Source organism: Amblyomma maculatum, chromosome 4 (assembly GCF_055883805.1).
Source record: "Amblyomma maculatum isolate TAMU_Amacu chromosome 4, ASM5588380v1, whole genome shotgun sequence".
Lineage (NCBI taxonomy): Eukaryota > Metazoa > Arthropoda > Arachnida > Ixodida > Ixodidae > Amblyomma > Amblyomma maculatum.
The window spans coordinates 46911226-46935830 of NC_139347.1; the positions used below are offsets into that span (position 1 = coordinate 46911226).

The 24605-nt window shown below is 44.1% G+C and overlaps 1 protein-coding gene across 5 annotated transcripts in view; it reads right to left on the bottom strand.

The window, feature by feature from the left end:
• The window catches only part of LOC146190928 (apoptotic protease-activating factor 1-like), an 86011-nt gene that overhangs the window by 59678 nt on the left and 1728 nt on the right, over window positions 1–24605 (bottom strand). For 3 of the 5 annotated variants that reach the window (XM_084601315.1, XM_084601317.1, XM_084601318.1), the window contains exons 2-5: window positions 21811–21980; window positions 17627–17800; window positions 13640–14017; window positions 7330–7573 (exon numbers count right to left, since the gene is read on the bottom strand). In XM_084601315.1, the coding sequence (XP_084457441.1) occupies window positions 7330–7573; window positions 13640–14017; window positions 17627–17800; window positions 21811–21980 (966 nt within the window). The remainder of the gene's footprint in view (window positions 1–7329; window positions 7574–13639; window positions 14018–17626; window positions 17801–21810; window positions 21981–24605) is intronic. The other 2 variants (XM_084601316.1, XM_084601319.1) reach the window with 2 other exon arrangements.

Genomic DNA, 24605 nt, shown 5'->3' on the forward strand with positions numbered 1-24605 from the left:
GAGCCGCGACCTGCAACGGCGTGAAGCTTGGATTAGGGCAACCAAGCGTCAAGACGTGAATGGGCGACCTTGGCAGCCGACTGCGTGCTCTCCACTGTGCGAAAAACACTTCGTTACAGGTACGTATGCATCTAAAGGAAATGTGCATGATGAAAAGTATCTACCGGAGTTTGCACCACCAGTGATAGCCGCAATGAGCACTTGTTCGGCGCGTCTGATGGCGATGTATTTTGTCGTTTATTTTTTTTATGTGCGAAGGGGCCGGGTAGTGCAGATATCACAGGTGGCTGTGTGCTCTAGACCGTAATATTTAGCATGTTTTATCGCGACTGCCGTCTGACTAAAAAAGAAAAAGTTGGACGTTTGTTGTGATGCACCGCCGTTCGCGAGCCGAGTGGTTGAGCTGGTCATGAGGCTCGCGAACGGCAGTGCATTAAAACGCCGTATTTTTTTTTTTCTTGTTAGTGAGGTGGCAGTCACGATAAAACATGCTAAATATTACGGCCTAGCGCACACAGCCGCCTGTGATACCTAAGCTACCTAGCCCTTTCGCACACAAAGATAAGAAGGGACAAAATACATCGCCTTCAGGCCCCGGTGCAACTGAAGCAATCACGCACCGAAGAAATCCTCATTGCAGCTATCACTGGTGCGCTACAGCCTGGGTGAAAACTCCAGTAGGTACTTTTCATCATGCCTATTTCGCTTAGATGCATACATACCTGTAGTATCTGTGTTTTTGCCGCTCGGAGCATATGACACACTTGCACGACGCACAGTATTTTTTTTTTTAATTAAAGGCTTGCCTTCGTGCACGCCAAAGCATCCGGATTTTGTTCCTTTGGTGTACGAATTATCAGATGCACTTCGTTAGGGAGCTTGATAATCGTCGTCTTCGTCCAACCGTTTGCAACGTCAAGGAAACCGCCCGGCACAATAAATGAGTCTCCTGGAGGGTTCATGCTCGTTCACTTGCAGAGTGGATCGCTCTGGACGTAGAACAGGGTTGGTTCCTGACCGAGATGCGCATCAGATATGTAGGAGATTCACATGTGTCACCAAGTTGTTGATTCCGCAGAAATCGCGGCGGAGGCAGAAATGAACGTTGGAGATCCTTTCACAACAGAATGACCATTCTCTGCGCACCGAGAACCTTTTCACCACTGCGACTACATCCGTTCTGACTCCAGAAACCGGCTACAGCTCTGAATCATCCATTGCCAGAAAAATGCAGCGCGTTTCCTGCAGGTATGCATTCCGGCCGGGACAATGCCCTTTTCACGGGGTGTGTATATGTGACTCTCTGCCGATCTTCGTGGATGAAATCCTATAGCTGCACGGTTGTAGATGACGCGAGGAGGAAGCGACGCCCATTGCACCATGCCGGCGCCGCGGTGACCGCATTGTGCTCGGTAACTCAAGACACCCCGCGCATATGCGCCGCTCAAAGTCACAGGAGACGATTCCACCTAGCTCTGCAGCATCAACAAACCCCTGGCTGCTTTGCCCTTTGAGATCCCTCTCTCTCTCTCTCTGCCCCCCCGCTCTCCTGTCTGCCGAAAACCTGCACGCTGAGAACGTCTCATTCTGTCACGTCGAACACGGCCCGCGCTACACGCTCTTACAATACGAAGATAGTATATGCGTACGTGCGTTATGAGTGGATTGTGAAAACGCTCTACCTTCCCCCATACTGCGTGAACATGATATGCTGCAATCACTGTCGCTACTTTCCGCTACGAGGCCAAAAAAGGGGGGAAGCTTTCGCTTTCTACCAGCGTTGGCGTGGCAATTTCGTATGGTGCGCTCTCGCGTCGTCTGCTACACTGCCGCTCAATGTGTTTCCCGCCCGCTCCCGCATGATGGCGCCACATCCTCGCGCAAAAGGCGGATTGCCTCACGTTCTTTGGCCGAAATACGGTACGGCTGCTGTCGAATAGGTCGGGCATCGTCAGACGTTAAGATGCGATGCTTGGTGATAGAAGTTTGCCGGACTTTCGATGATGAGGCAAAGCACGGGGCGTACTCCAGCAGTAAGGCACGTAGGGCGCGTTGTTGACAGAAAGAAAGGTCACTGCTAACATCGATGTGGTCTAGAACACTGGGAGTATCAATAATGTCAGATGCAAAACATTCAGAAACTTCCTTTAACAGTTCGCCGAAAGCGATGGCAGTAGAGCGATAGAGGTGGCGAGGTTCATTCGTGAAGTTCGTGACGAGAAGCTCAGAGTGACCATTGCTGAGAATAATTAAGCTTCGAGCTGAGCAGATGCCATGAGAAAATAAAAGCGAACGGTTGCCTTCAGCTATTATCGGCCCGTCACGAAGTCCGTCGCACACAACACTCACAAACACGCTGGAGCGGGGAGGCACTGAAACACACTCGGCTGAAACCCGAAGGGCGCACGTACGTTGGCCATCGGTGGGGCTGGCAGCCGCTTTCTCCGTTGAGAACGAGACCGTTCGCTGTCGGAGATCGATGATGGCGCCATATTCCCGCAGGAAATCCACACCGAGAATCAAATCACGAGAACATTCCCGGAGAACGACGCAGCTGACAATGAACGTTGACGTACGAATCTGGATTCTAGCCGTGCACTGTCCAATAGGAGTAATTACATGCCCCCCAGCCGTGCGTATTTGCGTGCTACGCCATGGTGTCATAACCTTCCTAAGGCTCGCTGCCAGTTTCCCACTCAAAATCGAAGAGTCTGCTCCGGTATCCACTAAAGCGCTGACATTATTACCATCGATGCACACAGGGATGTCCAGCGATAGCCGGTCTCGTGAACCAAACGCTGTCGTTTCTGCTCCAAAATCCATATCTGTTCTCATTGGGGGGACTTCTTTGTGCTGACATTTAGCGGCCCCGCCCCCTGAGGTCGCTCTACTCAGTTTTCCCGGTGGGGGCTTGGCGAGCGACCAGGCGGTGCTCGCGGGAAGTCACCAGTTGCTGAAGGGGTTTGCCGACGTGGGGATGGAGACCTGGATTGTCGGCGCGCCATCCGGAGGCTCTCTTGTGCGAGGTTGTCTCCAATGTCACGAGGTAGTTGTCCGGACGTGCGTCTAGGTGCGTTAGTGTAAAAACCTTCCGGTCCGAGTTCCCGATAAGGGCACCACCGGAAAATGTGACCAGGTTCCCCACAGTGGTAGCAAAGGCGGCGGCTCCGAGGGGCCCGCCAGACGTCCGTTCGTTGAATGTTTGACCGCGGTGGCCGCACGTACCGCGTTGGCTGCTGTACAGGAATGTATTGCGTTGGCTGCTGGACGGGCATGCACTGGGTTGGTGGTAACGTAGACAACGGAGCTTGGACGGGAACTGGGCGTCGGAGAATGTCAGCGTAAGTCGGACGAGAATAATCAGGCACAGGGGTACTTTGAGCTTCAGCAACATGCAGAGATGGCTGCGTGACTTGCTGAATCTCTTCGCGGATCATATGTGCGAGAGAATCACCCCTGGGTTGGAACGTGCCACAAACCTTCTGCAGTTCCTCGCGTACAATTGCACGAATAAGATCGCGGAGGTGTTCAGTATTGCTTACAGCAGCTGTAATAGGCTCGGCAGCAGTCGTAGCGAGGATTGGGCTGTCGTAGACCGCCGAGCGGCGCTGGTGTAGGATCGTTTCCATGGTGACAGCCTCTGTTAAAAAATGAGGTAACTGTAGTTGGTGGGCTACGTACAAGACCAGCAAAAAGCTGTTCTTTAACCCCATGCATCAGGTGGCGCAGCTTTCTCTCTTCAGACATGTTGGGATCCGCACGTCGAAATAGTTTCGTCATGTCCTCAACATACATCATGACAGACTCGTTTGGCATCTGTTTCCGAGATTGTAGAGCACGTTCTGCTCGTTCGCGCCTATCCAGGCTGACATACGCCTCTACGATAAGACGGCGGAACTGAGGCCATGATGTTATTGTGCCTTCTCGGTTCTCATACCATGTCAAGGCATGGTCTTCCAGGCAGAAAATGGCGTTCCGTAGCTTTAAGTTGTCGTCCCACTGATTAAAGGATGCGACTCGTTCGAACTGAGTTAGCCAATCCTCAACGTCTTCATGCGCAGTGCCATAGAACGATTTCGGCACTCGGGGGTTTTGAAGGTAAACAGGAGTACCTTGCATGACCGACGTAGTGCTTTGCGTGGCTGGCCGGAGGTTCGTTGTTGAAGTGGACTCCAAGGGCCCGTGTTCGGGAGGAAGTCCCAGGTTCCTCCGGCTGACGCGATGAACTGGCGTGTCCACAGGCAAAAGCTCGGTGTCGTTGGTTCGCGGAGGGGTGTGAGACATTGAGAGGACAATTACCCAGCACCTCCACCAAAACTGTCACGAAGACAGGGATTTATGGGTATCGGCAACAAGGGCAGATACACACAGTCAATACAGAGGTTCCCGGGAAACGGTAACACGAAGACACAAGCTCAAGAGTTCACAGTCCTAGCTAGCCGAAGCGCGCGAGAGTCTCCAACTTCTTCGTCGTTCAAGCGCTACCTCGAACCGTCAGGTGGCAATATGTTATCAAAATCTAATAAACGGCATTTGGTGACACTGTCACCGCATATTCGGCAGCAAAAAATCGAATTATTGCCGAGATACTGCGAGAAGAAGTTGAGTTTTTTTTTTTGTTCCCGCCGGTCGAATTGAAACAGTTTTCTCCTATTACCTAGTAGGGTAGGATGACGCATACTATGACGCAAGAGAAGATTCTGTGATTGCTGTCGTGCGGGGAGTGGAGAATACTTCGCAGGTGCGTGCCGAGTCATGATCTTCATTCGATACGCGCTTAGGGTAGGTGCATCTGCTGCTCCGAGGTCGTATTTCAGGCGCCGCAGGCCCAAACCAAGCTATCCGAGCACGCATGAAATGCCTGAGCCGGAACATAACCGAAACTGAAGTGGACGCCTGTAGCACAGCCGACAAGCGGACGAAATGAGTATATTTTTATATCTGCCTTGCAACATGTATGTTGTCTTTTCGTCGTTTCGCCATTGTTTACGTGTGATAAAAGCATATTATCCTATTCGAGAGAAAACCGACTACCGCACTGAAACGGTCAACGTAATTCGCGTTTGTCAGCCTCCGGGATCCTTTGCGCGTCATGTGATTTGTAATTGCGAGCCTCGGCCGTTTCGGCTGTGGCGGCAATACCTGTATTTCTGTTCTTCCTTTTTACTACCTTATAACAGCTTTGTTTTCAGTAAGAGTGGCTGTTTTGTAACCAGGAACTGGCATTCTATCGATGCAAGCCCACTTCATTTTTCTCTTTAGTGTCCCTTTAAGAATGAGGACACTATGGCTACAAATACAACCAAGTTTGATTTCATGTGAAAACCAAAGCCTTACATGAACACGGTGTTACTTTTTGCCGTTTCTGTTTTTTAAAAGGCAATAAATGATAAATGCGCATGGCAGTCAAGTGCTACAAGACAGCACACGCGTCACCTCCACTTCTTGCCTCCGCTGCCTCATGCTTCGTGCTGCACAGTGCTGCTAATGTTCTCCTGTTTCTTTCCCTTTCCTATTTGTTGCTGCACTTTTACTCTCCCTTACTTTCTGAAAAGATCGCGCCGCCTGCTTTCCATGTTTGTAGACAGCTTTACTTTTTTTTTCCCTGCTTTCCCTCACGGCTTCAAGGCCTCCGTAAAGTAGGCTTCTCCTGAATGTTGCTAAGTCTGGTGGTAAAGCCATACAAAAAGACACTCGATTTTTATTTTTTTTTTTTTTCAAATACAAAAAATCTTTTCCTCGTGATTCTAGGTAGTGCGCGAGCGGCGATGTCATATTTGGGAGTTGTCACCGCGGCCAGGCACACTTTACTATAACAGATTTTTACCAAAAATGTCTTTACTATAAAGGGGGAAAATGTACAGTTGTCTATAGAAGATGAACTGGCACTTAGTTTCACTTTACTATATCCGAGTTTACTATAACGGGGTTCTACTCTATTTAATATTCGATGCAATTTGCGACCCAATTTTTCTGTTTGAATTATGCAAACCTCTTAATCGCTCAAAAATTATAAAATCCCTGTTCAGCACTTCACATTTGTATAATCAGTTAACTAGCTATTTCCTCACTGTATTAACAGTCAGCAGGTGGCAATGAAGCGAAGGCATACATGTGGTAATGTTAAACCTTGCACCAAGCCAATGCACTGATGGTCACCGAAAGCTGCCAAGTGGCAGGCAGTAGGGCACGCTCAAAAGTAGGGAACATAATGCAGTATCCCACTTACAGTACGGTCTACTGTTAAAGAGAACATGCATTAGAGTAGCCTAACCACTTTGCAGCACATTGCCACCACAAGAGTGGGCGGCACCAAATGCATGTTCAGGAAGAGCAGCCGGCCGTACTACCTGCACATGTATGTTGCGGAAATGTTTGTGGCCGGCCCTCTCGGCAGTGCTTTGTAAAGTGCGGCAGCCACAGTCTCATGTTCCCTTTAATAGTAGACTGTACTGTACGTCACTACAGTGCATCACGATGATGGTGCAAATCGACTCTCTGTGAACGCACTGACGACAAAAATGAATGAGCACCAACCATGGTCTCCTTTTTGATCACGTATCCCACTTACAGTACGGTCTACTGTTAAAGAGAACATGCATTAGAGTAGCCTAACCACTTTGCAGCACATTGCCACCACAAGAGTGGGCGGCACCAAATGCATGTTCAGGAAGAGCAGCCGGCCGTACTACCTGCACATGTATGTTGCGGAAATGTTTGTGGCCGGCCCTCTCGGCAGTGCTTTGTAAAGTGCGGCAGCCACAGTCTCATGTTCCCTTTAATAGTAGACTGTACTGTACGTCACTACAGTGCATCACGATGATGGTGCAAATCGACTCTCTGTGAACGCACTGACGACAAAAATGAATGAGCACCAACCATGGTCTCCTTTTTGATCACAATAAAACAGTGCACACAGAACCACTGACTGCCCCCCCAGAATAGTAGAACAGTCAAAGATGTGTTCTAAGTGAATCACTGCAGTCGTTTTCCTGCTGACCCCTTTCATCCATCACGGTTCTGATGATCCGATCCGAAAAAACATTCTTGCAATGGAAACACAAAATGATGTGTCAAAGGGTTAATGGGCATTAGAACGAAAAGAGAGCAAGAATAGTGGAAAAATTAAACACTCCTGCAAAAGCATAAAAAATATTAATTTCAAACAAGGATTCTTTTTAGTAGCATGTAAAGGCACGGTACACACCAACTCTTATAAGCAAAAAAAGAGCAAAGCGCCCCATTTGTACGTACACAAGTACAACTTAATGTCAGGAAAATATGGCACACACAAAGAAGCTGGCTGCAACACCAGCTAGAGTTCCATACCACTGTGAGTGCGCCAAATGTCTTCAACTTGTGGAGGAAGCTCGTGCTCGGGCACACCAAGGACACTAGAGAAAAGCTGCTTAGTCTCGCTGATGGTCAGCCCCTCATCGATGTGGATTTCTTCTGTGGACATGCGGATGTCATCCACAACAGTGTGATCCCGGGTGGTCACCAGGAGGGGACAGCCCACTGTGAAGGCCTCCACCACTCGTGAAGACCACACGTCATCGAGCACCAGAAGAGCCTGCAGAAGACCACAGGCATGAGATGGAGATGGAAAAGTAGGAGGACATGCGAGGAATATGCTCGGTGGGATACACTAAGCAAAGTGAAGCGGCACAAAGAAGCAAAGAAGAGCTCTCACAGTATACAAGTATGCAGCACTCAAGGGCCATATGCAGTCCTGCAAGCCCAGTAACTTGAGATGCAGAGGCAGTGGCTGCCAATACCACTTGTTCATAAGGGCTCAGCTTCAGGATCTTTGCCTCAGAAAATGATCTAACTAACCACTTTCACAAATATACCATAAATAAAAAATTTGTCCAATAATGCTAGCAAAAGATGAAACCCCGAAACTGCACCTCTTGGCCCACATATACTATATGGTTCTTATAATAACGCTCTTGCAACCTTGTGATTTATGCTTAATGATCAGGATGGATCTTGTTAAGCCAATTAAAACGAACTTTACTCAATGACTGGTTTCCTTGCATAAGGAGATGTATGAAAGCACACATTTAGAAGTTAAGCAAGATGTACATTAATTTACCCTGAAAACAGGAATCTGCATTCAATACATTAAAATCTCAAATATATTATACAGCCGATCCCAGGTACTATTGAACTTGAAGGGAATCGTACAATTCTAGGGGTCACTTTGGATGACTCAACTGCGATGAGGCGAAAGCCTCTATCGCGCGGTGGTCAGAAGCCCTCCACTACGGCACTTCTCTCTGTTTTCACTCCCACCTTCGCGATGACACGATAGCGTAAGCTACCAGCCAGCATATAAAGCCCCGCTTTGACCGAGCCATATGAATATGCCAGCGTGGCCCAGAGATAATATGAAAGCAACGATCTAGGCAGGCTGATTCTGATATCACTTTCCGATATGAAAGAAGAGGCCCGAGTTGGCAGCCCAGGCTAAACATAATGTCAAGAAGCCGTAAGTCCAGTCAGTGCTTGACCATGTCAGCTCCCAGCTACCGTCTCACATGTAACGAAAGCGTTAAAGGCAGACGGACATGATCGTGGCAGAGAGCATGAGCCATTAAAGGCTATCACCTTAAAATACATTGACCTATTATTATACACAACAATAGACAAGCTTACCTGTAAAGCCACGTTCAGACTACGTGCGCAACACACGTATCGTTCGTAAGGATCGTAAGCGTAAGCGCAAAAAACGTAACATGTCTGTTCAGACTGCTGTCGTATTGAGCGTAAAATGCGCAACGTACGCAGCCAGCGTGGGTGTAAATGTCGGAGGACCCGCGACTTTTACGACTAGTACAGACACGTCTGTTACGCGCGACCAATGCGCACAGCCGTTTCGGTTTTCCCTTTCCGGTCACGGGGCTTCCGGTCCTCCCAGATTTCGCGCGCAAACCACTAGTAGGCGACATCATCCAACACTCCTACTCCGCTGCAGTGTCTCGGCTCGCCGTTGTTATTGGTGTTGTGTCAGTGATTGTGTCTGTGTCGGTGATTTTGTCTGTCCGCAGCTTGATCATGTGCAGTGCGGAATCTTCGCTGTGGAATTAGCAGCCTCTCATAAAAAAAGTTCGGCAGAGGCCGGCTCTCCACTACGAGTAGCTGAAATCGCACAGAGAGAAGTGCAAAAGGTGCCTGGCTGCAAATTGCCAGTGCGCTGAGTCAAAGTAGTAAGTGGTTTATCAATCCGTTTTTTCATGCGAGAACAAGCTCTCAACAAGCAAATGTTTCCTCTAGTTTAGAAAAGGGAGGTTATGGAGGCGGGGGATGCCCGCTTCATCCCCGTGCATTCTCGCAGCCCATCGGCTCCGTTGACAAGTGAGGAAACAGTTGGCCTGCAGCGAAAGGCCGATGCGGGGCGACGTTGCGGTCGGGCCGCAGAACGGAGCTGGTGCGGACTCGTCGAAGTTTGAAAAGTTAAATTGGTTAAATTGGTTCACAGGAAGGGAAAGGCGCAGTAACTGTCACACTTGCTCTGTGGACACCCGAACCGCGCCGTAAGGGAAGGGAGGAAGGTGGGAATGAAAGTGGAAAGAGAGAAAGAAGAGCCGTAGTGGAGGGCTACGGAGCAATTTCGACCACCTGGGGATCTTTAACATGCGCTGACATCGCACAGCACACGGACGCCACTTCGTTTCGCCTCCATCGAAACGCAGCCGCCGCGGTCGGGTTCGAACCCGGGAACTCCGGCACAGTAGTCGGGCGTCTTACCACTGCACCACCCCGGCGGGGCAAAGTTTGAAAGAAGCTCACCGTAAAAGAGAAAAAGAAAACAGCATTTTCTGAGGGGGGACGAGGTTCCGCGGACGTTTCCGTGTCTGCCGCGCGCCCCGGCTCATTGTTTGGAGTCAGTAGAACGGCCTTTGAGTCACCGCCCTGGCCCGTCTCCAAGATCGCTCCAGGGCACTGGTAAAATCGCAAGCAGGGATGCAGGCGGACCGTACGCCTGGTTTGGTGCGAGAGAGTGCGATCACAGGACACCGAGCAGGAGTGCGCGATACGTCGACAATGAGAACGGGCGCATGAAGAAATGTGGGAAGGAGTGAGCGGTGCGTCAGCACGGTGAGCGGACGTTTGAAAACTGTGTGCTAACGTGCGTGTGTGAAACGAAGTGTATTTATAATCGAATTGTCAATTGTTAATATACCCATTGTTCTTTTTCGTATTTTATTTGTGTGTCCAGTCCTTTCTTTCACATCTCATTTTGAGCTTGAAGAGCCCAGACCTCTGCTATCAGCTGCTTGCTAACCGGCGCCATGTTGAGAGCGCTGATTGGCCGGTCGTAAAGGACGCATCTTACCGAACGGCCCAGTGTGAACATGCGCGGTCGCAAGCTACGTAAACGGGAGTTCCAGCCACTATGCGTACTGCGATAAATACGATACTTACGACGGATGCGCACATAGTCTGAACGCGGCTTAACCCAGAATCAAGAGTATGCAGTGCCCCCATGCCAGCAACACAAATCTTGCAGTGATGTGCTGGCTCTGCTTTCTAGGTGTCATCAGACTTAGCCTGCTACTCTGCACAAGGCTGGTTTGATTTGGCTCGGTTTATTTGGTTTAACATCCCAAAGTGACTCAGGTCATGAGAGACGCCGTAATAGAGGGCTCTAGAAATTTCAAATGTGCACTGATATCACACAGCACACAGGTGCCTAGTTGTTTGGCTCCATCGAAAAGTGGCCAGGATTCGATTCCGCCTCCTTGGGCACAAAAGTCAAGCGCCCTAACTACTCAGCACCACGGCAGGTTACTCTGCAAAAGGCCTGGCACCTTACTCTTTAAAGTGAGATCGGGGTATCTTAAAATGCCAAGTCACCAAAAAAATTTTGTCTGAGAATTTGAGCTGGTAGCTTGCAATGGTACTGTTGATTAAAAGGCCTCAGGTGTTATGTGGAAATGCCCAAGCTCACCACCAATTCGGGAACAATGGAGTTCACTTGTGGTGCAATGTTGGCGCCCATAAAATAGGTGCGTGATTATTGGCACCAACAACTGTTTCTCTTCTAAGAATGTCACGAATATTCTACTAACAGAATAGATGCTGATCCTTGCCTCCTGAATTTATAGCGCTGATGACACACATAATCTTGATACAGAGTACGACAAGAAGCTAATGCAATGTTCTGCTTTATGTTCTACCTTGCAGCAATGAAGGCTGTTAAGTCAGAGATAAAGAGGTTTGTTCTAAAAAATTTTTACAGCAACGAAGACAGTGAAGATTATTGTTTTGTTGATATAGAACCTTACTTGCTCTAAGAACCAGGAAAATGCAGATTATGATGGGTTGTGAAACTGCATATTTGTTTTGTATTAAGGAAGCAAAAAGGCATGACAGAAATTACTGAAATGAATTTTTGATCAGTTACTTGAGAAGCCTCTTATAAGAAAGGTGCCATGTTTTCATTATGTATTGATCCCTTGTTGTGTTTATGTTGTCAGTCAGTGACTAGGAGTTCCACTAAAGCTTCCACTAATAGTTTGGTACACCGACTTACTAGCTGAGAAAGCAGCAGTTCATTTACCTCTGCCTGGCACGTGCCAAGACACCATATGCATTCTACTGCCTTGCAGCTATACCTGTTTCCGATCCCTGCTTACCCTAATTTGCTGCAAGAAAGAAAGTACACTCGGCTACCGGTAACTTGAAGCCGTAAAAAAATACTAATTTTGATATAAATAAAGCCTCAAGATAAGCGAAATGCCCAGTTTTTCGTTAGTTTGTTGAACATTAATTTTAACAATCGAATCTTTCTGTCCTGCATAATTTGTAGACCAAGCTGCTATGCGAATTGGGCACTCAATTTAAAAGGATTTCTCTGTAGTGCGAATGCAATGCATGTAATGTGGCTGATGAAGAGGTACCTACTTAGAGCGTGAGATAGCATTGATAAAGATCAGAGGAGCAGGTTTGAATTGGAGCATGATTCTGCCCGCATGTCCTCACCTTAGGTTAGCACACCCAACATTCCCTCAGGAAATGGACTTGCCTTCCATCCTACCTCAGTTCTACACAGTCTCCATCATAAATTCATCTATCTTCGAAGCCAGGAGCACAGATAGTGTGCATACTCTATCAGCATACAAAATCGCATGCACTACACAGCAGCAGCAAGGGTCGCACATCCATTTAATGTACCCTCATCGATGTTTCACATCTCACCAGCCCATTCTATGCTCCATGATGCATGGACATAACAGCGGTATGAAAGCAATGGCGCAGCATCAGCAGAGTGAGGGAGAAAAGTAGAAGTGAATATGTGACTTTGTCACTTATAAGCAAGGTTCTTGGTCAGAATTTAAAGACTATTTGCTCTTTTTCACTCAACGTCTTCTACACCTGATATCTGTTGCGAAAGAGGTCCGCTTACTGGGAGAGATAATGCAGCCAGCCAAATCAGTGAGAAATGTCTCTGATCACCGACTGGCAGAAACATTTGTGTGTTTTATAACACGATTCAGCTGTGCTGGCCAAAGAAAACAAGATGAACATGGTTATTTGGTACCCTTACACATCTGCAGTCTGTGCACAAAATTTACAGACATGTGCTTTTTATGAAATTTAGTTTCCCAATGAGAATTGAGCCCTGCGGACTGTATACAGGATATCAGAGCACACAAATGTACAAACTAAAATCCTAAGAATCATTAAATATACCACAAAACTAGATCATCATCACCAGCATTGTAACTAGAACTATTTTCCTACCTACTTATTTTTCCTACAGCTAATCTCACACCATTCTCATTCAACATAGGCTTTGCATTTGTCACAAGTTTCCAAACATTAGAGGTGTGCAAATCTTAGAATCAAATATGTTTGTTATTTGATTCACATTCAAAAAACTAATTTTTGAATATTTGAAAATTACCAAAATACACCAAAAATTTTCTAATTCACTGCAGTTTCCCCGCATTCTGCGCTTCACCGCAATGCTTGTCCGCGTGGATTGTGCAGTGAAGCATCCTCAAAACGTGACGGGATTGTTTTGCAATGGCTGTAGAGGAACCTTCCTTTTTGTGAAGAGGGCCTTCCCCACACTGTGCGCAATGCGAAGCACGAAACAAAAGTGGCAAAAAACGTCATTCTTACTTTGCTTTTATCTCAAATGCAGACATCTATCATGCAGGTGTTCACCAGAAAAAAACACAGAGTTACTAACCGTCTTCAGCACTTTCTTCAGGCCAATTCAACAATTCAAGCCTTCAGTTAATTCGGACATTTTTTCTAGTCCCTCGAAAGCGTAATTAATAAGAGTTTATTGTATCCAGCAACGATATGACATCTCCACAAATTTTCATGCAGGTCAGGTTTTTCCTGTACAAAATCTGGTATGTGGAATCCTGCATAAGATTTATACTGGTTTTTCCCGTAGGCTAAACACTTCTGTGCAATTCTAGTTCAATTTTATTTGCAATACCCCATCAATTATGAAATTAAAAGGACTAACAGCATTTGCTATTTCTTAATTTTTGTTTTTTTTCTTCACTGATCAGATATTCCAAGGCATCTCTTTTTGCCCCTTTTTTTTTCGCATTAGAAAATTTTAATATTCATACACCCCTGCCAAATATGCACCATTGATGAGACTAACTTTGACATCGTGGAGGCACCATCGCTTCAACCGGTCGGTGCCCATTTCCACTGTGCCGACGTCCTTGTGTGAGCCAAGGTTCAAGCGATCAAGCTGGAGGTGTATCTTGAGTAGGACATCATTTGGCTCACGCAGTTTGCCAATAGGCAGCCAGTGGACGCCGTGCGGGAAGCACTCTGTAAGAAGGCTGTAGTCCCTCAGGGCCTCAGCAGCCAGGATTGACTTGCCGCAGCCGATCATGCCATGCAAGACCACAGCTCCGTTGGTGCGGTGCTCAGACGAGCACAGCGAACGCAGGGCCTTCCGAATTATTTGTACGACTTCACTGCGTTTCACCAGGTGTGCAGGGCGAAAAGGGACTCCCCCGTTCTGGAGCATCTGTACACGGAAGTAAGCTTGGTGATGTTTGAAAGCATAAATGCAGGACATTAAGCCGACCTGACTAAAAGCAAACAGATAGAAATTCTTGAAGGGGGGGACAAAGCTCATTCTTAATGGGCTGAAAATCACAAGAAAAAAAAAAAAAGCAACTATTAAAAAATGACATCTTGAAATCTACACCCATCTCCTACAAACCAACTAATCTATTCACTCTCTGGGCCATTCATTAATTCAACTTTATAAGGTGCAAACAAGCTGAATAAATCCCATCTCTGTCCATTTTTTCTCAGAATGCAAATTTTTGCAGGTTTGCTAGTTTACAAGATTAATATTTTCGCATTAAGAGCAGATAAAGGAATAATTTTTATTACAACATGCTCCTGAGTGATCAAATTATCAATGTTAGGGGCAGATTTCTTATTTTATTCTCCCTAATTTTTTTTGTCCAGTTTAACTTAAATGGCTCATAAATCCATTTTCCCTACATCAAAATTCAACAAGTTGTAAAAGGACTAATATTGCCTTAACCGAAAAAGCGGTTCCCACAATGTATTTATTATACTGTACATTTTCTAACCACCCGTTAACAATAGTTTACTGTTTAGTTTTTCCCTACTCCTTATATCTAAACAAAGGAGTGAAAATGTTGAATATTTTAAAATCTCACTGATATAGTATCAGAAAAGTGATTGCATATTTGAAATCAGCATACAAATGTGGTTAAGAATACACATTTTCATTGCATTTAGTCTCAATGTAAATAAACATGTTTCAAGAGCCATTTCTCCCTTATGTCACCCCCTCCCCCCCCCCCCCCCTTGGTTATGAAAAATAATCTTGGGATGACTTCATTCTTTCATTTCTTGTAAATATAACTAGAACACCGACATAGACAGTATCAGTAATGTGAAAGCAGCAAATGGAGTGGACAAGATAAAGAAAGAAAAAAAAGGTTTCACTACTAACATGTAACGAAGAGACAGTTACCTGCATGGCCGCCAACAATTTTCACGTTTCTAGTCATGCTGCAGCAAGAAGATGTAAAATACAAAACTATAAAAGATCCTTCATGGATCACAACCTGCCCAGTACAACAATATACTGGGTTGGAACCCCAGTGTCACTGGGAAGCCATGTGTCGCACAATCACCAACCAAACAATGTCACAGTGGTTTAGCCACTGTTTTTACTCAGCCTGGTGTCCTCAGACAAACCAACAATAGGTATTTTCTGAAGCTTCAGAGCGATGAGTCACAAAATATCAGAGGTGCAATCAATTCACTGCTATGCACTACACCACTGTGCACTGATTGAAAACAAAAAGAGGATAGCACACAAGAGAAATCAAGGAAGTCATAAGATGTAGACGTGATCGCACTTGTCCAGAGCACTCGTGTACAGCTGTGCAAAGGTAATTAATTTTCTATATGAGAAAGCATCCTGGGCCTGTATTCCGAGTTTGCGTCATTATCGAAGTGTCACTATCTCACGTGACCTTGAGTCATCTGATTGGTCGAAACGCCGGAACTGGGTGTTGCCAATACGGAACCGGAAGAGGTGACCACATCATATTCCGGGGTTTCCACCAATCAGATTACTCGAGGTCCGGGAGATAGCGACACTTTCGATAATGGTGCAAACTCGGAATCGGGCCCAGATATGACTTTGTAAATGCTCAACTTATAGAAAATTCAAAGTTAGCAAAAGATGTACAGCAAGAAAAAGAAGCAGGATTAGATTAGGAGAAAGACACTGGTAAAAGCAGGGTAAAAAAAATCTGAAAACTGAGCTTCTCACATTCAACATGAATGTAGTAGATGCACCAGCAACAAATTACCAGTAACTGTAAGCGCGCTAAAAAAACGAGAGAGGAAAATGTTGCTGGTTATTAGTGGGCATGAAGTAGAAATGTTATAAGCTAGAAGGTTTTACTGGAACTTTTGAGGTCAAATGAAATAAAGAATATCCTGATTCGCGATTGCACAACAAAAAATAAAAATCCTTCTTCAAAGCTTTCCACAGATGCATATTGATCCCCTAAGCTTCAGTTGTGTGCTGGTGTCCGCATGTACAGGATACATTCTTACTACAACCACTAGGCCCTGGTACCATCATACGAGGACACGGCCCCATTATTCAGCTCCCAGCGTGCATAAGATATCTTCATACGTTTTCAGCTACATGCTTGCAGGGGCGGCGTGTCTAATTCGAAATCTAAAGGCGCTATAAGGCTGGATTCTGATCTCTCTCTCTCTCTCTCCCATCTTCCTGGCGAAGCCCAAGTTGCCAGCGTCTGCCAATTTGACAATGCAGGAAATGAACAGCCCATTGGACTTCATGAAGTAGTGCTTTTGTAAACAGAAGTTTATTTATTTTATTTACCTATTGTAGGCCTTCTTATGGCTCACACAGGAGTGAATGAAATCACTTGCACATATCAACAGCGCAAAAAAAAAAAAAAAAAAAAAAAAAAAAAAAAAAAAAACAAGAAAAAAGAACATTACGGAAATGAAAATAACCGACAGTCAAATAACATCCTTTCATTGGCAAAATAAAAAGTTCTACTTTTTGGAAAAGGACATCAGGGTTTGCAGTGTTAACAATTTCATTTGGTGATGCATTCCACATTTCTACTACCTTAGGAAAAAAAAAAAGAGTATTTAAATGTGTCACGATGCGCCTAGAATGGTCTAATGCATTTATTATGGTTATCTCGGGTGGAGTGAAGATGGGCTGCTTTCAGGTAGGATGCCACACATTGCTACCTCACCAACTTTTTCCTAACCCACAACCCAACTACTAATTTTAAGTTCATGAAGTTTATCAAAAATCCTCCTTAAATAAATTTAATCTCTAATGATAAAGATTGAAAAAGAATTTCATTGCAGCTGCCTTCAACGGCAAAACAAGGTTGGAATCTGTGTACTGATGCACATGGCTTTTATGCTTTCCTGACGAGAGTACCTCAAATATGTGAACTGCAGTGCTTTAGACTTAATTTTTTCTAACTTTTCAATCAGGCAATCTTGATGCAGATCACAGATTATGCTCGCATACTTAAGGATAAGTCGGACTAATGACTTTTAGACATTTAATTTTATGTGCGGTGAAGCCATTGCTAGTCTGTGGCAAAGAAACCCAAGCTGTTTAAATGTCCTGCTACATATTCTGTTGACGTGCGTGTTCCATTTCAGGCTTGGGTCAGTGTGATCCCAAGGTATTTTGCTTAGTCTTTGTGGTACTGAGGAACCAGATAATGTGTAGTTGAAGGACAGAGGAATATTTTTTTTTGTTTATACATGTCGTTTTTGAAATGTTAATTTGCCTATCCCATGCTGCACACCAGCCAAAAATGTTTTGCAAAGATGACTGAAGTTTCACTTGATCACCAGAGCTGTTCACAGCTGTATAAATCACGCAGTCATCTGCAAAAAGTCTCATTGTCACACCAGGTTCTGCACACAAATAAATATCATTCATATATAAATTCAGTATGGCTGAAAAAGGATTTAGGCCACACTGTTTAAACCTGAATTCTACCCCACCAAAAGTGGCAAACTCCAGGTCTACTAACTAGGAACATGTCACAAAGGAAAGGAATCTTACCTTGTGCACATAAACATTCTCCTGCTTGATATTACAGTGTTCATCCTGAAGCTTTCGTGCAATCCACATGTAGGCACCATCATGGTTCAGGGCCCTGATGAACACATCGTAGCCAACCTCGCCTTTATTGGCCAGAATGTCAAGAAGACGCCGGACCTTGTTCTCCACAGAGTCCTGCAGTGCATATAAAACACACGGCTCAGAAATGCGCCACGCTATGTTTGCTCATGATTAAACTGCAGATATGCGAGGCATGTTTATTTGCATACACAATAGCCCCTCACATACTATAGCAAGGCAGCACACAAGAACTGTACACAACACAGAAGCACACTATTTATTAGAGCAAAATACTAAGAAAGCATAAACAGGCACACAGCAACGAGTACAACACACACACACACACAAAAAATGATAATGACTGCAAAAAAAAAACAACTGACAAAATAACAGTTAAAAAACTGACAAATTATCCGTTCGATGAGAGGCATACCTGCAAACTGCTTTATTGATGATGATTGAATAGCACAAGCCCTAAAGCTTGCACGACTATATCTCCATAGAGAGCAACTGCATGTGAAGGTGGTAGCATGAACAGACGGGAAGCATGGCAAGTTTGTGATAAGGATAAGTTATGGACGGCATAGTAAATTTTAAACAATGGAGCAAAATAAGCCAGAAAAAAATAATTGGGGGACACTTAAGCTCAGCCTTTTTTTTAGGCCATGATGCAACATATTTAGTGACTCACCTGCAGTTCCCCTTGCGAATGCTCGTTTCCGTATGCGCACTTTGCCACTGCCCCCCCCCCCCATAAGCTGTCATTCATTTATGTACAATGGTTCTTGACGCGCTGCTGAACACAACCATTTTCATGTGTTAGAACATGTAGCCCTATCTAGACGAATAGTACAACTGTAGTTTCGGTTTACATGGGTTCACTGCTTTTTTTATCACGTGGCGATGTAGAAGAACTAGTTACTGGATATGAAGTGATCTCAAATGTCAACAAAAATGTCGGCCTCCAGCCAGAGGACGCGCTATTCGTGCAACTCCGCTGCTTCTTAGGTTTATTTTTTAGGTGACGGCAGTAGTGAAGAGTTCCAAGATGACTTCACTAGCTCCGATTTCCGCGCAGATGATGAACCAGACAAACATCAGCCTGGAACTTCAGCTAGCAGCCTGAGGAAAGCATACTTTTTCAGTTCACCCTTCAGCAGTTACACGTGCTTTCCCCAATGTGGCCCCCATAGCAATAAAAGTTTGAGACACCTGGTTTAAATCAATCACCAGGCCCTATATTCTAATGAGAGCTGATCCCTGAAAAAGCTTATCGATTACTCAAGCAGCATAAATGATTAAGATGCTTAGCCGCCGTGCATAGCACCACTGAACCACCCATTAAAGGGTCCTTAAAACGTGGTTAAGAAAGAGCCTGTCAAATGCACTATGTATAAAACAGACCATTGAGAATTCATGCCCCCTATGAGACCTCAAAAGTGAGCTGATAGCTTATAAGGCATTTTTAAAATTTCCCACTTTCGTGCTTCCCAATGACTCTGTCCCAGTTCCTGCATAGACACTGTCTAGCACGTGACAACAGCAGCAAAGAAGGTGAGCTGCTCATCCAGCCCAGCAGATCATTTATGTTTTTCTCACTCGGCATGGCATATGAGTTGAGGGAGAAAGTGGAGACTGTATTTAATCACAAATTTATTTCTGATGCCACATATGCTAGATAGAAAATTTTGCAGGAGGATAATATGCAATTCAATACTTATCAACTTCAGCAGATTCCCCTTTCAGTGTCCCTTTAACCGTGACATGCACTGGCTGCAGCAAAAGTTTGCGAACAAGAGTCCAGGGAAAAACCTTTACTGTAGCTCTATGTCGCTACCCATTTTCTTATCGTTACTAGAGAATGAAGCATGTGCACCCCTTTTACATTTGTATATTTCAAGCGACTAGCTAGCGTTACCGCAAAAAAATTGTAAATTGTTCATTTTTGCTGCCGATAGGACATCAATAACAAAATGCACTCGATTCAGCGACTCTCTTTTGTGCTATGCATTTGGTCATCAGCTGCCTGCCTGCAGCTGACAAGCCTGCAGTAAGTCAGCCTCTAATACATACGTCCTTTAGAATAATCGCTCATTCTTTTGAATAAGTCACAACAAGGTAGCGTGAGGTCAGCAGACGAGATTTTTGCAAAACCATCGACCACATAACTGTCTCTCCTTCCTAATCAACACCAATATATTTCCAAGCATACTTACTGGAGTGGCAGCAATGGTTTTATCGAGTTGTATAATCTTTTTAGTGTTTTCAGATAATAATTAGATAAAGCAGTTTATTCAACTAATGTGAGATTCAAGGTTTCTACAGCTAACGAACATGAACGCACACAGCGAGGACAGCTGCTAAGTGAGCTTTTTGTTAAAGCTGAGCCTTACAGCTGCTCCAACGAATCGGCGAGCGCTTTCATAGCTCAGCCCTTGTAGGGAATGGAGCTAGTTCATGAGCACAGGTTTAAAACTTTTAAGAATGCAGGATTATCACAAATATAACAAGATGACAATGTGGTGCGTCTGATTTAACAACCTGACGGAGCGGGTGGGCTATGACGGACACCGTAATGGAGGGTGCCAGATTAATTTCAGCCCCCCCTCCCCGCAAATTATTTGGATATTGCACAACACACAGGCATGTATTGCCTTTAGCCAACAATGAAATGTGGCTGCTGTGAACAGGACGTGATTATGTGACTTTGAGCTCAGCTCCTGAACAGTGCAACTAATCAGCCACTGCAGCCGGTATATAATAAATTGAATTTGTGCTAATAAAAGAAGGAGCAACACAGACACCCAAGCAAAAATAAAATGAAAATATTTACTAAAAAAAAAAGGCATAACTGGTACCTGTTAAAGGCTTTTCGTGACTTTATTACATATGATCAACAAAGCAGTTGAGGTGCCACCAGGTAAAGCTGAACTCATGTACAACAACAAATATATATATTAAACTTATCAGCTCAAAACAATGCGTGCGTAACAGAAAAAAATACAAAGGGCAAAACAAGTTTCTGCGATCCCATCATGCAAAAAAAGACGTAGCGGATATTTTTGCTACCACTAACAAAAGCACTGCACAATGATAACGTGAATACTATATGCTAAATTTCGAACTGATTCAAATAACCCAAGCAAACAAACTAGAAAAACTGTCAACCATCAAGTCCTGGAGGCTTTGTGCTCTGAGCTTTATGCTCTCAGTTGTTCAAACTTGCAGAATACTATCTCCATCACTTGACTTCAATAATCGAAAAGTGTGGTATCTGATTCCTTCCACATGATTACCAAGTAGTTAGGGCTATGATTGCAAGGTCCTCCTGTATTGCCTATTACAGTGGTTAAAATAACCCCCATAGGTTACTGGAACATGAGGCATGCATCAATACATTAGTTGAACTGCAAAGTCTACAGAAAAGTCTGGTTAAAAAAGGTTGCATGCAGCTTGCAGATGACAGCCTGTGACACGGTTCATGAAACACTATTGGCTCATATTATACAAGTACAAACTGGTGTGTCTAGGAAATGAACGCTCTATATCAGCAGACAAACTAGGCAATTAGACCTCACTCTTTCCTAACGTTTTAACACACTGCAGAATGTACAAAATTTGACGAAAATAAATGCACACCTTTGTTTCAATGCTTTTAAGCCACAAAGTAGAAAACTGTAAAGGTAAGTGGAAATATATTTTATTCACTTCTGTGGGAATTTTCTGTAACTGAAAATACGAACACTCGACCCTGAATGCCATTTAAAGAACCTTACAGAAGCGAGCAGCATTCATTAGGAAACAAAATATTTCTGATTTCACTGAATAAACTTTGACATTAAGTCAGCCATCGGAGCAGTTTTTCTAGTATGCTTTGAAACAATTTTATTGCCAGAAGAGGCCAAGTAGGAATCGTTTGCATCTTCGCATCAGCATCACATCTGCTTAGCTCTGGTGTCACACCAGCTAAATGAAAGCAGTAGGAACTGACGTATAAGTAATGCAGCTTGAAAGAACTTCACCCACAAAGTTCTTGAATAGTACAACTATAGTACTTAATAGGCTGCACCACACACAGCACAACGGTTCTTATGCCAGAGCTCCTGCACACATGCAGTTATTACCTGCTTCCGGACATCTTCAGCCTCTTCCTTTGAAAAGATGCCTGCATCTTCAAAGTGGGGAAGCACGAACTTGGCCTCCACATCAGCAACTATGGCCTCTCGATGCTTTTTGAGGCATATCTTCTCTGCCGTGTCCAATTCATGCATGATGCCTTCCGACACTAGGTCTGCTGTAAGAAAAAAGATGAGTAACAAACTTTCTCTTCATGTAGGTGCACGGAAAAAGAGCTGCGAACTTATGCACTTATCCATATGTGCTGCAATAACACAGGCATGTGAAATCCATTAACACTATCACAGTAATGAGTATGTACAAGAAACCCCCAACTGACTTTTTCATTCTTAACATGCAACACGATTAACAAAATGCACTTTATGATTATCAAAACCAACATAATTCAGTAAGCTAGATGATTGTACATGCAATACCAATAGCCCTGTCTAATGTTAACCCTCAGATTTTTAAACTAGCCGTTCAGAGAAGCAACATAGGAGAAGAGGCATTTTTTTTAATGCGCATTCTTCCTAGTCTGATGTTAAATGTTAATCTTGCACAATGCATTCCTGCTACAGCTTGAAGATCCGAAATTATGGTTATACTCTTTTGATTAAGATTTAGATGCAGGAGCAATTAGCTCGTACTGTAATACATGCACATACTGTCACCAACAAGTTAAATGCAAGAAAGGGCTATTGAAACATAAACCTCACTTGTTTCTTTTCCATAAGCTAACGTCTGTGTGTGTGTGTGCGCGCGTGCATGCGTGCGTGTGTTGGAGTTCCCTTGTTAACGTTTCATCTGCTGTTGACATAACATGCATGAAGAATGTTAACAGCGACAAAGATCTGAAAGAACAACCGTTGTCATTGCAAAAAAACTAATTTTATTAAGTTAGTGCATTGCACTCTGCCACCTCATAGCCACATCAAGTTGATAACTATCGTGTTGTCAGTAAGCATCCAAATCACTTTTACTACCATCTTGGTGTACATGGAGCATGGCGAAAGGCCACATGCATTCGAATTATTATAACCTCCCAAGGTCAACACCACTTCAACTGAATGCAGTTTGCCAAAGCAACGCCCGTGATGTCATGTTAAGAGAAATCAGTTGCGCAATCTAAGTTGGTGCACTCATGTTGAAAATATGTGCACGGAGGCACATAGAAAACTGTCTTTTAACAGCAAAGTTAAGAGCAACGAAAGACGTGAACTTATAAGCATTAAATGTCTCATACGGCCTTCCCTAGAATATATGTCCGTAGTATGGGCTCGTTACTAAAAGATTCTCTTAGCTAAAATAAAAAAGGTTCAAAGACATGCAGAAAGATTTATTTGTTCAAAAGATAGAACAGATTCTGCAGCTGAAAAGCAAAACTCATGCGGTCTAGATATATTAGAACCAATATGCAAAAAGCAGAGATTAAAGATACTGGACCAAATCATTCATGGTGAAATTAATATTAATAGAGAAATATATCTGAAACCTCCAGGTAGACAGCTCCCGTCTTAATCATCACGAAGCAATTCGACCATACTTGACCTGAGCTGATGTCTTTCACTGCACATTTTTCCCAGACGCTACTGAGTTGTGGAATAAACTACCAACTCATTTGACTGAGTCTTCTAGTGTAACAGCATCTGTAAATGCATTCACTGCCTCTATTCAGATATGAGAGTCCTGTGAATTTGTGCATAATGCACTGTCGATTATTTCTGTTTACATAGACAGCTGTGCAATGTTGTGAATTGCGTTACTTTTTATTTATGCTCTTCTGTATTACACATTTGAAGTGATCTGTTCGATTTTGTGTGTTTATATTCCCTCCCTGCAATGACCCTCAAATGAGGGATGAATAACTACTTTGCTTTAATTAAATCTATCTGTTACATTCTCAGATGGGCTAATGACACTTTACTATTACGCAGGCACTGGATATAGACATATTTCAACCAGGGGGGTAAAGTGAGGCCAGGATATAGCGAGGAGGTAGTGCTACACTCGTGTAGCGCCATGATGTTACTCCTAATATTTTTGCTTTACTCACATAAATAACTCTAAAAAGTAGATTTATAAAGCAACAAAGTTCATAAAAATGTTTTTACATTTTATTTTTTTTTACAGTTTAAGTGATATAAAGCTTGAAATAGTTTCATATTGTTTCGTCTGCTGTACCTAGCACTAGAGGGTGCTGGCTGTACGCAGCTGTAGTATGCGAGAAGTACCATCATGGCTGCGAATATGGTTGCAAAGGAGTGGAGAGGGTTTACACGGGCGTGCCGCCATCGCTTTCGCTCTAGTGTTAGTTGTATTAACTCTATGATTTCGCCAGTGCACATAGTTATGGCAAGTATGTGTCTAACCTCTTCACCATACACAGCGATTGATTTCTTGCAATGATGAAAAAGCCCATAAAAAATTGTCTGACGCCACCTTACAAACCGCAAGAATCAAGGCTTTATGGACAAAACAAAATGAACGCTGCAGTAAAAATATTGTGTCCAAACCTATGCAGAATTGCTCTGAGAACAAAAAAACCACTGCACAAAACCAATCCAACCAACCATTTCAAAAATTAAGCCTAGCATTGTTATCACAGAAAGAGCAAAATGCCTTACAGCAAGAGCTTTACATACTTTCCTGCTCCAACAATACCTTAGTATACCAAGCCAAAAACATGCACTACCTTTCTTAATACATATTATTATAACAAACATTTGCCATTCTGAACAGCCAGCTGGTACATGTACAGTTTTTGTCAAAAGTTTAGAGCTCAGGGGGTCTGCTTCTGAGC